At 38.9% G+C, this 16,205-nt stretch overlaps 2 protein-coding genes across 2 annotated transcripts in view; both read left to right on the plus strand.

The window, feature by feature from the left end:
- The window catches only part of LOC134653690 (protein pecanex), a 59,980-nt gene that overhangs the window by 22,943 nt on the left and 20,832 nt on the right, over nt 1–16,205 (plus strand). The window contains exons 10-17 of the mRNA XM_063509082.1: nt 421–546; nt 1,007–1,123; nt 1,777–1,929; nt 10,558–10,760; nt 12,079–12,248; nt 14,233–14,406; nt 15,132–15,279; nt 15,363–15,514. Coding sequence (XP_063365152.1) covers nt 421–546; nt 1,007–1,123; nt 1,777–1,929; nt 10,558–10,760; nt 12,079–12,248; nt 14,233–14,406; nt 15,132–15,279; nt 15,363–15,514 — 1,243 coding nt within the window. The remainder of the gene's footprint in view (nt 1–420; nt 547–1,006; nt 1,124–1,776; nt 1,930–10,557; nt 10,761–12,078; nt 12,249–14,232; nt 14,407–15,131; nt 15,280–15,362; nt 15,515–16,205) is intronic.
- Nucleotides 5,475–9,382, plus strand: LOC134653624 (uncharacterized). Its single transcript, XM_063509019.1, has 4 exons — nt 5,475–6,060; nt 6,236–6,331; nt 7,154–7,477; nt 9,357–9,382. The coding sequence occupies exons 1-4, from the start codon at nt 5,475–5,477 to the stop codon at nt 9,380–9,382; spliced, it is 1,032 nt and encodes a 343-aa protein (XP_063365089.1).

Genomic DNA, 16,205 nt, shown 5'->3' on the forward strand with positions numbered 1-16,205 from the left:
CCATACAACAAACGTGATTTTTGACCGAAGTTAAGCAACGTCGGGCGGGGTCAGTACTTGGATGGGTGACCGTTTTTTGATTGTTTTTTGTTGATGGTGCGGAACCCTCCGTGCGCGAGTCCGACTCGCACTTGGCCGGTTTTTTTTTCCATCGTTTTTTTGCGGAAACGTACGAACTTGCCTTCCTATTTCAGCCAGTCTCGGTACAAAAAGTACTGAGGTTGACTGAAGTAGCATGACAAATACCAACGTTTCCGAGAGAATAAGTTGAAAAACAATTATGCACTACATCAGGGGCCCGTTTCTCAAAAGCTTGTAACTTGTAATACAAGCGGATGTCACTTTTTGACTGCTTTTGTTAGAAAGGGACTTCCACTTGCATTACAAGAGACGGACTCCTGTACTCACGATCATTTGCAGGTAGTGCAATATTCATGACATCGTACGTGCGGCCCGTGAAGTTTTGGGAGCGCGACTACAACACCAAAAGAGTAGACCAGAGTAACACGAGGCTATCGTCGCAGTTGGAACGGAATCTGGGGGCTGGTGAGCTATTTTTTATGTCTTCTAAATCTATTTCGATTGCGTCAAGAATTGATCGATGGTAGAGGATCGATGCCTTAAGCCTTAAGGCGTTAAGTCCGATTTGTACTTTTTTTGTAAAATTGTGCATTAAAGTTTAATAAATGAATAAATAATCCGCTGCAAAAAATAGGAGTTCTTTCCTCTGTAAGATTAAAAATATCGCGAGCGAGTAAAAAAAAAATTATAGTTACAGATTACAAAAGCTAGAGAGTAAGATATGTAGACATTTTTTAATGTTATTGACTCATGAAGTTAAGTTAAAAAACACTACTATACAATTTGTAACTAGTTTAGGCCCTAGTACTTTACTATCCACCAAATATAATATCAAAATCATATGTACCTTTAATAAGCTTATCTTTTTATTAAAGTTCCGTACAAAACTTTGTTCGCGGTACACTTATGGGATTTTTTTTTTCAGATGACAACAATCTCAACTCGATATTCTACGAACACTTAACTCGCTCGTTGCAACACTACCTGTGCGGGGATCTCATGCTTGGCAGATGGGGGCAGGTCCAACAAGGAGATTGTTTCGGTAAGTCGTAGTATCTTGTTGCTTTGTCGATTTTAATCAAACAAGTGTAATTAATAACAAACTAAACATAATGTTAATAAGAAAATTTCTGTCAAACATATTAATTCCCATCAGCCCTGGGCATTAGAAGCTATGGTCACTTTTTCTTTAATTTATGACAACTTTTTCACTTTATAATTTATATAGCAGTAAGACTGTTAAAAACACAAATCAAAGTAATAATTTGTTCTGTAACGTAATTGCAAAGAAAGAGGTTCTATGAGTTGAAATAAGTGCCTTATTTCGTCGTTAAACGTAACGTTTGACGCACCTAATTTAAGCTTGAAATTTACTATACTTTTTTAGAAAATTAACGCTGTGTATGTATTTATAGTTGGTCAAACCAATTAGTAAATAATACAAAAAAAAAGTATACTCATCCTTTGCTTTTGGGTGCTAGTACTAGTGTAAGGCAAACATAGTATGATTTTCTCTGTCTATGTTTGAAATGAGACAGTCCTTTGACAAACTATAAACTGTTAGTATCTATATAGTTTGTTATTGTGTCGTTTAAGTATTTGTGTATGTATTGTGTGATTTGTCTCTTGTGTTTTATGGGTGAAAAGCCTGAAATAAATGATATTTTTTTTTAATAAAAATTACTTTTAATACAGTGTTAGCATCAGACTACCTGAACTGCCTCGTCCATATAGTGGAGATGGGCAACGGATTGGTCTCGTTTCAACTGCGAGGCCTCGAGTTTAGAGGCACATACTGCCAGCAACGTGAGGTCGAGGCCATTTCGGAAGGCCCAGAGGAGAGTGGTGGTAAGTTTTATTAATATAATTCCATTTTTGTCATCTTCCTAGGTTGTCTAATATTTATTCCAGGGGTTTTCAAACTATTTAACCGAGGACCACAGCCAGGCCATCGCTTTCTTTTCGCGACTCGGACTTTATGGATTGGGTAATTTCAATATTCAATGCAAAAAATATAGGGAAAACAAACCCTACTGCTACTAATAACAAGGTTACAATCTGTTTGAGGTTGTACCTAGTGGGTAGGGACACTGCCTGTGAAGCCGCGGTCCTGGGTTCGAATCCCGGTAAGGGCATTTATTTGTGTGATGAGCACAGATATTTGTTCCGTGTCTTGGGTGTTTTCTATGTATTTATGTATTTGTATTATTATATAACGTCAGGTGACAAGCAAAAGTCACTAATTACCATTGATATAGAATAAAGAACTGGATACCCAATCAGCCGCAAAAAATGGCCCCACAAAAGTAACGTTGAAACAGATCACGCGTTACTTTTTCGTTTAGTCTTGTTTGAAACGCTCAAATGTGAAGTTGTCAACAATTACGAAATGTGCCGTTAAAATATGTAAAAATAACAATGATAAAACAAGGAAAAAGGATGGAATGTATTTCTTTCGGTTAGTTCTTTGGATAGCATTACATAATTTATGTAATTTGGTGGTAATTTTATGGTTTTGAATAAATTAATTTGTTAGTACCAAAGAAGGGATGTCAAGGAACAAAAATCTAATGAGTCGATGTGAGGTCAATATTTATTTTTATTTTTATATGGAATTCGTAAGGAATAATATTATGTTTAAATTCAAGATTTCCAAGAAAACCTATGCGACGTGCAAAGTGGACTGCTATTTAATTATAGCAAGAGATAGGGGTGATGCAGTTTTAAACAAAGCAAAACGGCACTTGTGTGATCGGCCCATTTCCCTGTTTCCGACAACCAATAAGGGCTTATATCGACTAACTGTAAATGCTAAAGCTGTCTGAACACAGTGACAACCACAGGATTTTTTTGGGTTATTTCCACCAACTCGCTTTGGTGGTAACTAATAGTGGGAATTATTTTTCCCAGTAATTACCAGTGGTAAAAGGTGGGAAAAAAATCCTAGTAGTTACCACTGATATCAACTTGGTGGTAACTAGTGGGAACAACCCGATTTTTTTAATAAAGTATGGACTTTATAAAAAAAATCCAATCAGTACCTAAATGCATGTGCACCCGTGCGATGAGTAAATGTAGATCTAAAATACACAGTTATTTTATTTAATAAGTTGAATTTATTTCAAGGAAATTAGTATTTAAAGACGTATACTTACTTACTAAAAATTTAATTTGTTTGAATTTGAACCACGAATTAATTTTATTTAAACTCCCGATTAAATTAAATTTGTTTTATTTATTACTTCAATTGGTTTTTCTGTACAGTAATACCTATTCAAGTGTACCAAAGTGACTCCATTCGTTCATTATTCTCGTTTGACGTTGCTTGACGTAAATACGTTACGTTTAGTGCCATCGGACTAAATTTTTTAACAGTGTTGGTACTTATGTATGCAAATTTGACACTTAATGCTTACGACATTAAGCTCTTTTCTGTACGAAACATTTATCTTGACTCAAAATTTACGTAAGCGTTTTTATCATCAATGCAAATGGTGCGAAACGTCATTGAGATCCACATTTCTTGACGTTTTTGTTCTGCTTTGTGTGTCTATTTATTTTATATTAAGTCAGTGCTAATTACTATAAAATATTTAAACAAAAATCAACCTTCTTTTCGTACTAATATGGTTCACTATGGCTATGAACTTGTGGTGGTACTTAGTGACTTTCGCCTGTCACCTGACGATAATATCGTTAACTCACATTTAGAGACGGGTCTAACGCGAAATTTATTCAATTACCTTTATTTACCCGTCTATAAATGTGAGTTAATATGTGTTCAAAACGCGAAGGTTTTAAATATTATATTGATAATATCGTTGTCTGAGTACCCACAACACAAGCCTCTTGAGCTTACTGTGGGACTTAGTCAATCTGTGTAAGAATATTTATTTATTTTAGAGATGCAACGGATAGTAGTTTGGCCGGATACCGGATATCCGGCCTGGACACTGGCCGAATATCCGGTATCCGGCCGCCAGATATTCGGCCGGCGGAACTATACCTATATTTTGAGTTTTGCAGGTAGTGAACGTTCGCGCGGACACATTTCTAGGATCGTAACGAGTTTTAAGTTTTATCATGTCATTACGTAGTAAGTTCGTTTATAGTTACAAGTGCGCGCGCGTATTTTTGTGTAAACAAATAAGTGTATTGTGTGACATTGGTTACGTATTCATTTATATCTACTGTACTATATGCCCAAGTCAACATATTAACAGTAACTATACGTTACTGCCTGCGACATAAATATGCGACGCACGTAATTGTATAAATAGCATGTAAGCAATAATAGCCTATAAATATGTGTTATGTTTAGATTTACTCCCTCTCTATACTTGGATACCGAGAATACAACACAACTTCGGTAATGTTTGGTTTTACTTAAACTCCATTTCGACCCTCCGACTACCAAGTCATCTCATGGCGACCCATACCAGAAGAGAACCAGGAAAGTGAAGAATACCACGGCGCACCGCATACGAGAATGAAGATAGAAGTCAAGGCAAGAAGATCACCCTAATGAAGATTCAAGTTGAAGAACCTATTTTTCAAGAAAGAAACTTCCTGCGCATTTTCAAGAAAGAACCTTCCTATTAGAACAGAACCCTCCCACGCATTTTGAAAACGAAAGAGAAGAAAGAAAACGATGACCAAGAAACAAAACTCAAATTAAGAAGAGACGAAGAAGGAAGAAAGAAGAGCGGTGTCCAGGGTTATCCCGGCCCACATCAAGAGGTGTCCAGGGTTATCCCGGCCCACATCAAGAGGTGTCCAGGGTTATCCCGGCCCATGCTCGAGGGAGTCCAGGGTTAGCCCGGCCCGTCATCGTCGTCGGAGCAGAGGCAGCCACATGCAGCGTCAGCGAGTGCCACATGGAGGTGCCAGCTCGCCAGCAGCGTCACGCGACCGCCCGCCCGTGCCAGCGCGGAATGCAGCATCGACATAACCTACTTACGGGAGTACATTGCCCGCTACTAATGTAAGTTAGATATAACTTTATTATTATGTTTTATTATTTCGTCACGATATTTAGCGAATGATAGACATCCTAATTTTAGCCATTGTATGTAATTAATTGTAGCCGCGAATTTATTATGCTAGCCGAATTACAGTCCATACGCGACAGATTAAATAAATTAAGAGAAGATATTGTAAAGTTAGGTCCAGAGAGGCGACGGAAAGAAATAGGTAGGAAGAAATTAGACGAATCGAACGAACTGCATAACCGTGCGGCGGATATTGTGTCTCAGTTACAGGAGCAAAAGGCAAACTTTGTGCCTTCGGAAATAGAGTTAGCTAATAAGCATATAAACGATATTATCGAGACTTACAGTAGGATAAAAATAGCATTACAATTTTTCGATACGGAATCTCAAACAGAGGTAAAAATGGCTAAGCCCAGTTTTGATGTCAAGACGGCCATCGCCTTGTTGCCCGTCATGACGGGGCAGGAGGATACCACTAAGCAGTTGATAGACGGCATTATAATGTACAGTTCCATTATTAATAGCGAAACTCAACAGGTTTTAATAGAGTTCGTCCTGAAAACAAGACTCTCGTCTAGCGCTAAGCTCAGATTAAAGACGTCATATACTAGCGTAGAATTACTTATCGCGGATATGCGTACATTCTTACTACCTAAAAAATCGTCCGTATCGATTCAGGCTCAACTGTACAGAGCTAGGCAAGGTAGGAGAACTATAGAGGCATTCGGAGCCGAGATCGAGGATCTTTTTGTCAATCTGACCATATCCCAGGCCGACGGTAACGATAGCAGGTACGATATACTTCGTCCACTGAACGAGAAATCAGCCATTAAGCGTTTTGCAGACGGTTTAGCAGATCCCAAGTTAAGTACCATAATATCATCTAGGCAATTTACGTCACTGCCCGAAGCGATCAGGACGGCCATCGACGAGCACAGCTCATCACCACAGCAGGAGCAGGTCCTACATTACGGGCGCAACCATTATCGTAATAATTACGGGAACCGGAACGCCCACTCCGCACGTTATAATAGGGGTCAACCTTTTAACATGCAAAGAAATACATTCGGGACACGATATTATTCTAGCAATAACCGTAGCGTAGGTATTTCGCAACACGTCCCGACAAATAGAGTTAAACGACCTGACAATTTCGCTGACAGTGCAGCTACAGTTCGCCGACCTGCGCGCGCGCCTGCTCGCCCGAATACGCGTGCGCAGCACATACAACCGTCACACGATGATGAAAAACCTATCAGGCAGTTTTTTCGTGACTAATATGAATAGCGCAATATTTAGTTATAATAAAGATAATTATAGCACAGTAACTTGTAGTGTAGGTAATGGATATAAGTTAAAGCTCCTGGCCGACAGCGGAGCAGCCCTGTGTGCTATTAGATACGAATATTTACAAAACAAACCCGAACTTTTTAAACAAATACAAGGATATAGCATTACCATTAATGGAGTATGTGGAGATTTAACTTCAGAGGGATATATATATTTAGAATTAGACTTTAACGGATTCATTTGCGAAGAAAAGTTTCATGTTTTTAAGAATTTGCAATGCTCAGCCCAAGCAATTTTAGGAGAAGAATTTTTCAAACGTTATGATGCAGACATAAGTTATAAACGCAATGCATTAATTTTAGAGGACCGAGGTCAGTCCGTATCGATACCTATGCAAGTACATTCAAAGAATACGTATGTCCATAATATACCTCCGCGATGCGAAGTTATGACTCATATTACGTCACAACTAGACGATGATTGCGTAGTACTAGCCGAGGAAATGCAAGAAGGCGTTTTTGTAGCAGGTGTTATTTCAAGACCAGACAAAGGTCAAATACCCGTACGGATATTGAATACGACTGATAAGCCAGTTACTTTAGATTTATCAAAGTTAAAAGTAAACAGATTATGTAATTTTGATATTTGCAATTTTGACTCAAGGAAAATTAGCGTCAATAGAGTAAAAACCTTATTAGATCTTTTAAATTTACACACTTATTTAAACACAGAGGAACAGTTAAGTATAGAACAAATTTGCGCAAAATACGCAGATGTTTTCCATCTGCCAGGCGACAAGCTTACTACAACAAACTTGCTGGAGCACAAAATTAACTTAAAAGAAAATGCCAGCCCAGTATACGTAAAACCTTACAGGATACCACATGCCTTACGCAAAGAACTCCAAACTCAGATCCAAGATATGCTAGACAACGACATAATTGAAGAGACTACTTCCGAGTGGTCCAGTCCAGTTTTGCTTGTTCCCAAAAAGAGTGATAAGTTAGGAGAAAAGAAATGGAGATTGGTTGTCGACTATAGGCAACTAAATAATAAAATACAGGATGATAAATTCCCATTGCCCAACATAACAGAAATATTAGATTCCCTAGCAGGTAGCATATATTTTTCAAAGCTCGATCTTTCCCAAGGTTATTACCAACTAGCTTTAGACAAGGAATCTCGGAAATACACCGCGTTTACGACCGATAAAATGTATTCAATGAAGAGATGTCCCATGGGGCTCCGAACAAGCGGTAGTGTTTTCTCAAGGCTTATGACCATAGCCATGTCCGGATTAAATTACAAACAATGTTTTATATACTTAGACGATTGTATTGTCATAGGAAAATCCATGACGTCACATAACCATAACCTTACTCAAGTTTTAGAACGTTTGAGGAGCGCGAATCTTAAACTAAATCCATTAAAATGCCAATTTTTACGTAAAGAGATAATGTATTTAGGACACAAAATAACTTCAAAAGGAGTAGAGCCCGACCCAGCGAAAATAGATGCATTAACCAAATACCCAAGACCAACGAATACAGACGAGGTCAAAAGATTCGTAGCATTTGCCAATTACTATAGACGGTTTATTCCAAATTTCGCGAACATAGCTTATCCCTTAAATCAACTTTCCAAGAAAAACGCAGTTTTTAATTGGTCTACACAGTGTGAAGCAGCATTTTTAAAATTAAAAAATATTCTTACTAGTCCACAAGTCTTAGATTATCCAGATTTTTCGGAAAATAACACATTTACGTTACATACAGATGCATCAAAAATAGGATTAGGGGCAGTATTATCGAATGCTAGCGGGAAGGTAGTCGCGTACGCAAGTCGAAATCTTAAGCCAGCCGAAACGCGATACCCAATCATAGATTTGGAATTACTTGCCATAGTTTGGTCGACAAGACATTTTAGACCCTATCTCTTCGGGAAAAAGTTTAAAATTGTCACCGACCATAAACCATTGATCTATCTTTTTGGAATGACTGATCCTTCGAGTAGATTAACCAAATTTAGGTTGTATTTAGAAGAATTTAATTTTGATATTGAGTACATTCCGGGGCGAAACAATGCAGCTGCAGACGCATTGAGTCGCTTACCGATGAATAGTGAAGATTTAAAAAATATTAGAACAAACGTTGTATCAGTCATGACCAGAGCCCAATCACGGAAACAGCGCGCGCAACAAACTTGCGATCAAGGTAACCTAGCGACAGATGTACCCGCAAACGATAGGCTTGATCAACCTAGAGTTGTGGAAATCATCAAAGCACCAAAAAATTGTATCGAACTCATATTAAGTTCCAATTATAAGTTAAGTAAGACATGTCAAAATAAAATAATGAGTAGTAAAGGAAATTTTGTGTACGTACCAAGCAAATCATGCATATATCTAACATCCCGATCGTTATCTACCGTAGGCGTGTTAGCGAGGGAATTAGAAGAATTTTGCAAGAAGCAATGCATAAATGAAGTTATAATAATAAAAGATAAACGAAATGCGCAAGAAATAAATGATTTTTTAGCTAGCTACAAATGTGATATTCCTAGGATCCTTGTAACAAAAGGTGTTACGAAAGTATACGATAAAGAGGAAATAAGAGTTATTTTGAACGATTTCCATCTATTACCCACGAGTGGCCACGCGGGGGTTAATAGAATGTTAAACAATATAAGACGTCATTACTTCTGGCCAAGAATGAGCCACGATGTATACGAATACGTAAAGAAATGTGCACATTGTCAACATAACAAACACACTAATAAATACACTAAGGAACCAATGATGATAACTACAACACCAAGTTCATCCTTTGAAAGAGTTTCTTTAGATATTCTAGGACCTTTAGAAGTAGATAATTATAACTATAAGTACGTATTAACAATTCAGTGTGAACTGACTAAGTTCGTCGAAGCATACCCTTTAGAGAGGAAAGACACCGAGTCTGTAAGCAAAGCATTTGTAAATAATTTTATTTTAAGATATGGCGTACCAAGCGACATCATAACGGATCAAGGTACCGAATTTATGTCCAGTGTATTTAGCGATATTTGTAGATTATTAGGTATCAATAAACTACACTCGACTGCTTACCACCACGAAACTATAGGAGCACTCGAGAACACGCACAAGAACCTAGGAGCTTACCTTAGGATACAATGTAGTAATAACCGCACAGACTGGAGTACCTGGTTAAGCTATTGGTGTTTTTCGTATAATACCACCGTACATACCGAGACGCAATATACGCCATTCGAATTAGTTTTCGGCAAACACTGTCGTTTACCGAATAATTTAATTTCTTCTGTCGACCCTCTCTATAATTATGATAGTTATACTAAAGAATTTAAGTATAGGTTACAAAGAGCTCAGTCAGAAGCTAGAAATAATTTAATGTCTAGTAAAGTAAATAGAAAATTAATGTATGATAAGAAAATGAATTCTGTACAATATAAACCAGGAGACTTAATACTTTTAAAAAATCAAGTAGGCGATAAATTAGACTCCATTTATAATGGACCTTACAAGGTCATAGAAGATATGTCACCGAACGTTAAGATATTAAAAAATAATCAGGGTTATATAACTCATAAAAATAACACTAAGATGTATTTTGAAACTAAGTAATAACTAGTTTATTATTATATTCAATTATAATTAAAAAAAAATGTAAATGCAACTGCGTGTGTCACATTTTTTTTTTTCTTCTCCTTTGTGGGGGTGAAGAGTAACTTTCCAGGGAGGTGTACTATATGCCCAAGTCAACATATTAACAGTAACTATACGTTACTGCCTGCGACATAAATATGCGACGCACGTAATTGTATAAATAGCATGTAAGCAATAATAGCCTATAAATATGTGTTATGTTTAGATTTACTCCCTCTCTATACTTGGATACCGAGAATACAACACAACTTCGGTAATGTTTGGTTTTACTTAAACTCCATTTCGACCCTCCGACTACCAAGTCATCTCACTACTGTGTCGTTAGCATTATGACCGTGACTGTTTTTTAGATTCCATTTTTTACCCCAATGTGTTAATTTTACTATCCGGTATCCGGCCGGATAGTAAATTACTATCCGGTATCCGGCCGGATACTAAAATAACGGCCGGATACCGGATAGTAACCGGATATCCGTTGCATCTCTCATTTATTTACTATTTTTCTGTCCATAGAAGGCGTATGTGGCGTGTGGGCCTGCGGGCTCGGCGGGGCTCGCTTCCTGGCCCCGGGCGCCGCTTGGGCGCTCCGCTGGCTCGCGTGGCAGCTCGCCGCCGCGCGCTACGTGCTGGAGGGCTACAGCGTGGCCGACAACAGCGCCGTCTCCATGCTGCAGCTCTTCGACTTCAGGAAGGTGCTGCTCACCTATTATGTCAAGGTCAGTCCTCACATGGCGACCCTGCCGGAAGAATGTTTGAGATTACTCTAGTCCGACTTGGTGGCAGCTCGCCGCCGCGCGCTACGTGCTGGAGGGCTACAGCGTGGCCGACAACAGCGCCGTCTCCATGCTGCAGCTCTTCGACTTCAGGAAGGTGCTGCTCACCTATTATGTCAAGGTCAGTCCTCACATGGCGACCCTGCCGGAAGAATGTTTGAGATTACTCTAGTCCGACTTGGTGGCAGCTCGCCGCCGCGCGCTACGTGCTGGAGGGCTACAGCGTGGCCGACAACAGCGCCGTCTCCATGCTGCAGCTCTTCGACTTCAGGAAGGTGCTGCTCACCTATTATGTCAAGGTCAGTCCTCACATGGCGACCCTGCCGGAAGAATGTTTGAGATTACTCTAGTCCGACTTGGTGGCAGCTCGCCGCCGCGCGCTACGTGCTGGAGGGCTACAGCGTGGCCGACAACAGCGCCGTCTCCATGCTGCAGCTCTTCGACTTCAGGAAGGTGCTGCTCACCTATTATGTCAAGGTCAGTCCTCACATGGCGACCCTGCCGGAAGAATGTTTGAGATTACTCTAGTCCGACTTGGTGGCAGCTCGCCGCCGCGCGCTACGTGCTGGAGGGCTACAGCGTGGCCGACAACAGCGCCGTCTCCATGCTGCAGCTCTTCGACTTCAGGAAGGTGCTGCTCACCTATTATGTCAAGGTCAGTCCTCACATGGCGACCCTGCCGGAAGAATGTTTGAGATTACTCTAGTCCAACTTTTTTTTTTTTTTTACATACATTTTATAAATTACATAAAACTCGCCAAACTGTGGAGTTTGATGGCGAGGTACACTCTTTTTTTATGCTAATAACTTAACCTATTTGGGTCAAACCCGTTTTATAGTATGCTTGCCATGAGTCTTGAGCGCCACCATAAACGTCAAATTATATGAAGATTTATTTTCTCTGCTTCACTAGAGTCAGACCAAGATAACTCTGCAGAGATTTCGATGTTATGTATCATCAGCTGTGCTTACGAACTATCGTTGTTTTATCATCAAAAATATCTATAAGACTGAGCTTTGCTCGGAAAACATAAAAACTCAAAAATTCGCGATTACCCAGAGATAAGACCTAGATCGATTTATCGCCCCCGGAAACCACCATATAGCATACCTCGTCGTTAGAGCCGTGTCCGAAATCCCTGAAATATATAAATATAGATACAAGAATTGCTCGTTTAAAAGTATAAGAACTATAAGATACTTCAATAAGTAAGGGTTGCTAAATATTTTCACAATCATCAAATTATACATTTTTACACAGAGCATAATCTACTACACCATGCAGTCAGCAAAGTTAGAAGAATGGCTGTCATCGCCAGTATTAACGGAAGCTTTGAAACCTATGGGGGAGCGCTCGTTTGTCGACCTCGACCCCATCTTTAATGTCAATCTGGACGAAGACTACGACTTTAGAGCGTCAGGAATCACCAGGTAAGTTAGAAAGGAATGACGTGTCATTGTCTTTGATAGCGACCCGCCCCGGCTATGCACGGGTTAAAAAATTACACATAAACCTTCCTTTAGAAGCACTGTATGTATTAAAAAAAACCGCATCAAAATCCGTTGCGTAGCTTTAAAGATCTAAGCATACATAGGGACAGACAGCGGGTAGCGACTTTGTTTTATACTGTGTAGTGGTATTCCATAATGGCACATCCCCCCATACAGTTGTATCCTAGTGTAGCCGGGGGTACGTTTGGTAACATTCTGAAAAATAGGTTCGGTTCAGTTCAGTCAGTGGTTTTTTCGAAAGCAACTTGCTTTCTTGCTATATACACCGTGTTTTTATTCAATTCCGTTAACTTCGGGGTATGGTTAAGTACGTTTAAGAGAACTAAATGGCATAGTTGGACGTAGTTTAGCGTAAAAGATCCATCCTCTAAAATTTGTCATTTAAATGAACGACTTTTCCGTTTGACAGAAAGTTTAAATTTGACTAACAGATTTTTGTGGATTGGATCTTTTACCCTAAACTACGTCCAGTTAATTTTGAAAAAAAATATTTTTTTTTGCTTTTTTTTACAAAAAATAATAAGTTTGAAAAGTAATTAAATGTAGCATATAGCGTTGTTGTAACACGGGCATTACATTTAACTCGACCAAACAATTGAAATCTGTGACATATCAATGTCATTTCGAACATCGATCGACCGAGATTGTACTTAAGTTTAGTAGCAAATGTATGAACTCATCCTAAACACTAATCAATATGTAAACCGGCCCTAAGGCAAGTGTACACGCTTGTAAAGGCCTTATAGGAAAAATAGTTATTTGTACAACAAGAGATCAAAGTTTGATATTTCTTCGAGTGCTTATTTTGAGTCCCGTGCAAGCGAAAGATTCTATAATAGATTCACGAGCGTAGCGAGTGAATCTAATTTAGAATCTTGAGCGTAGTAAGGGACTCAAAAGCGCACGAGATGTAAATAACTTTGATCTCGTGTAGTTCACAAAACTTTTCACCTCAGCAGTGAGAACATATTAGAGAACCCGAAAAATGTATTCCTTCTTCATCACTTACTTCTATTCACTCATGTTTTCTTAAGATATGCCAACAATTAAATTTTCACCTCAGCATCTCTAACAAGGGTACTTTGCTACTTATAAACAGTGAGCAAAATCGAATTTTGCTCACTGAGTGAGCAAAATTGCATTTTGCTCATTTTGTCTCACTCAGTGAGCAAAATGCGATTTTGCTCACTGTTTTTAAGTAGCAAAGTACCCTTGTTCGAGCTGCTGAGGTGAAAAATAAATTATTGATTATCTCCGAAATGGAGTTAATTAGAATATCGGTGTCTTTGAGAAAGTTACTTAATTTAATGCACCCTTGAAATTAACGGAAATAAAAAAAAACACGGTGTATACTGCTTCAACCTAGAGAAACTATACTATATAAGTTCAATTTCCTCAGTGTTTTAATGCATTTGTATGCATTATTGAAATAATGATTACAAATGTCTTCGAAACGGATTGATTTGCGGTTTTCTGTCAAGGATTTTGATGGTTTTTGGTAGATTTTAAATAAACAAACGGCGCAGTTATAATTTCTAAAACTATTTAATAAGGCGTAAACTGAAGTCTCACTTATTACTAAGAATAGCTACGTTTTTAATTTGTATGTGTTTTATGGTACTCGCTTGAACCGTTTGCTAATATTCTCATTGATTAAGCACTAAGGAGTAGACCTTTGTTAGCACCTGGTTAGCACACGTTTCTCTCGAAAGCTTTATCTTGTAACTAGCGACCTTCGGCTTCGCACGGGTTAAAAAATTACACATAAACCTCCCTTTTGAATCTATTCAAAAAATCCGCATCAAAATCCGTTGCGTAGTTTTAAAGATCTAAGCATACGTACAGACAGACAGCGGGAAGCGACTTTGTTTTATACTATGTAGTGACAAGTCCATTATCGCAGGTCGCGGTTCTGCGCCGTGTATCAAGAGTGGATCGTGCACTGCGGGTCGCGGCGAGGCGCCGGTTGGAGGCGGCGCGCGGCCGCGCGGGACTCGCCGCTAGTGACGCTCTGCTTCGCGCTCAGCGTGGTCGGCCGCCGCGCTTTAGCACACGCACAGCATCTGTCTGCCTCCAGGTAACTCATTGAAATGAAATGAAATGAAATCGTTTATTCACAATGAACATATGGTATTATAAGATCTTAAATTACAAGCATTGCGTCCCATGATATATTCAGTCTAGGTAGACGTGTGAAAACAGTTGTCAGTGATTAGGTAGATCACTCTGTCATTTAAAGTTCATTATATTAGGTATATTTACAAGATTAATTATAATTTAGCATCAACTAACAATATTTAAAACATGAAAATACTGAAATGAAAATTAATTAATTCTTAAGTGTAAGGCCTGAGTGGACGTTCTTGTTGTGCGTGCAGCGGGGCGGGGCGTGCGGCGTGCATGTTAAACAAATGCGCACGTATAGGAGCGGCCTTAGTGCACGCTGCTCACATCACAAGTGAGCCCACAGCCACGCCGCACGCGTCGTCCCTTACACAAAACAGTAATAAGTTTTAGGCAAAAATGTCTCTTTTGGTCAGGTAGCTTTTATCGCTGACTGTACTTTTCTTTCCACAGACAACTAATACTCATCGAGACAATTTCAAAGACGAGTTGTATAACTTCTTGTATATTAAATATATGCTATCGAATGTCAAAGACCTAGAAACGAATAAAAAAAATGTGTGTTTAATTTCATAGAAACACTAATTGTCAATATATTTAATTTCTTTATTTATGTATTTAGAAACTTAAATTAGGCAACATATTACAAAAAAAACTACAAATTTTATGTTTTTTCAGTGTGGAATTCTTCCTATACGGCCTGCACTCGCTGTTCAAGGGCGATTTCCGCATCACGTGCGCTCGCGACGAGTGGGTGTTCACCGACATGACACTGCTACACTCTGTGCTAGCGCCTGCCATCAGGATGGCTCTGAAACTGCACCAGGTTAGTCTTCAAGATATAAGACTAATTTTTTTACTGACAAGATTTGGTTGACCAGCTATATTTACCACGTGTTTTCACTGCAGGACCACTTCATGTTTCCCGAAGAGTATTGCAGTAGTTCAGCTCTGTTCTCCGCCATCGCGTGCCATTCCGCCCGACTGGTCATCTGTCACGAAGCGGCCCCGGCCTGGCGGCACAACGTACTACGTGGGGCCCCGCACCTACTTGCCCTAAGGTACCATCTTGCTCTACCTCCCCGAAAACCCTATGGCAGCGAAAGTGGTAGTTTGGTCAGACTCGTCATTTGCCATATATGGCAAATATGGGGCCATATATGGGGTTTTGTTATCGGCTACTTTTTTGGCTACCCCCCTCCCTCCCCCACATAACCACATGTGTATTTTTTTGAATTTTTTCATTCGACCTTATTTATGAGTTCCGCGCTCCAAAATTTCATAAAATAAGATAATAGCGAGCTATTTTGAAGTGCGGAGTGAGATTTATGTTTAACGAAACCGAGAAAAAGTATCTACTCATGATACTGTGGTCGGTATTTATCTTAGTTTCGTTCACTGCGAAATGCGAAAAAGTGTGTTTTGTCTGGCGAGCAAGATCTTTAACAAAATTCCTATAGCTCTAAGAATGAAATCATTGCACTTGTTTAAAAATGACCTGAATAATTTATTAATTTCTAAGTGCTATTATTCGTTGCCAGAGTTACTTGGTGACACTTTAAATTAGCTTGTAAGTAATTGCTGAATGGAAGTATTGTATATATGCATGACTTTTTGACATAAAAATATGAATAGATTTTAATAAATAATTATGAATTTGTAATACGCGCAATTATGATTAAGTTATTGTATAATTGATTAATTTCTTTAGTTAATTATATTTGCTTGTAATAATGTAATTTAATTGGTATG

Source organism: Cydia amplana, chromosome 13 (assembly GCF_948474715.1).
Source record: "Cydia amplana chromosome 13, ilCydAmpl1.1, whole genome shotgun sequence".
NCBI lineage: Eukaryota > Metazoa > Arthropoda > Insecta > Lepidoptera > Tortricidae > Cydia > Cydia amplana.

What these genes read in the sequence shown, in the direction of transcription:
- LOC134653624 (XM_063509019.1), top strand. Translation starts at nt 5,475, where the DNA reads ATGGCTAAGCCCAGTTTTGATGTCAAGACGGCCATCGCCTTGTTGCCC. An exon ending in TTACGGGCGCAACCATTATC is followed by an intron (nt 6,061 to 6,235) that starts GTAATAATTACG and finishes TTTCGCTGACAG; the next exon opens with TGCAGCTACAGTTCGCCGAC. An exon ending in GATGATGAAAAACCTATCAG is followed by an intron (nt 6,332 to 7,153) that starts GCAGTTTTTTCG and finishes TCCATCTGCCAG; the next exon opens with GCGACAAGCTTACTACAACA.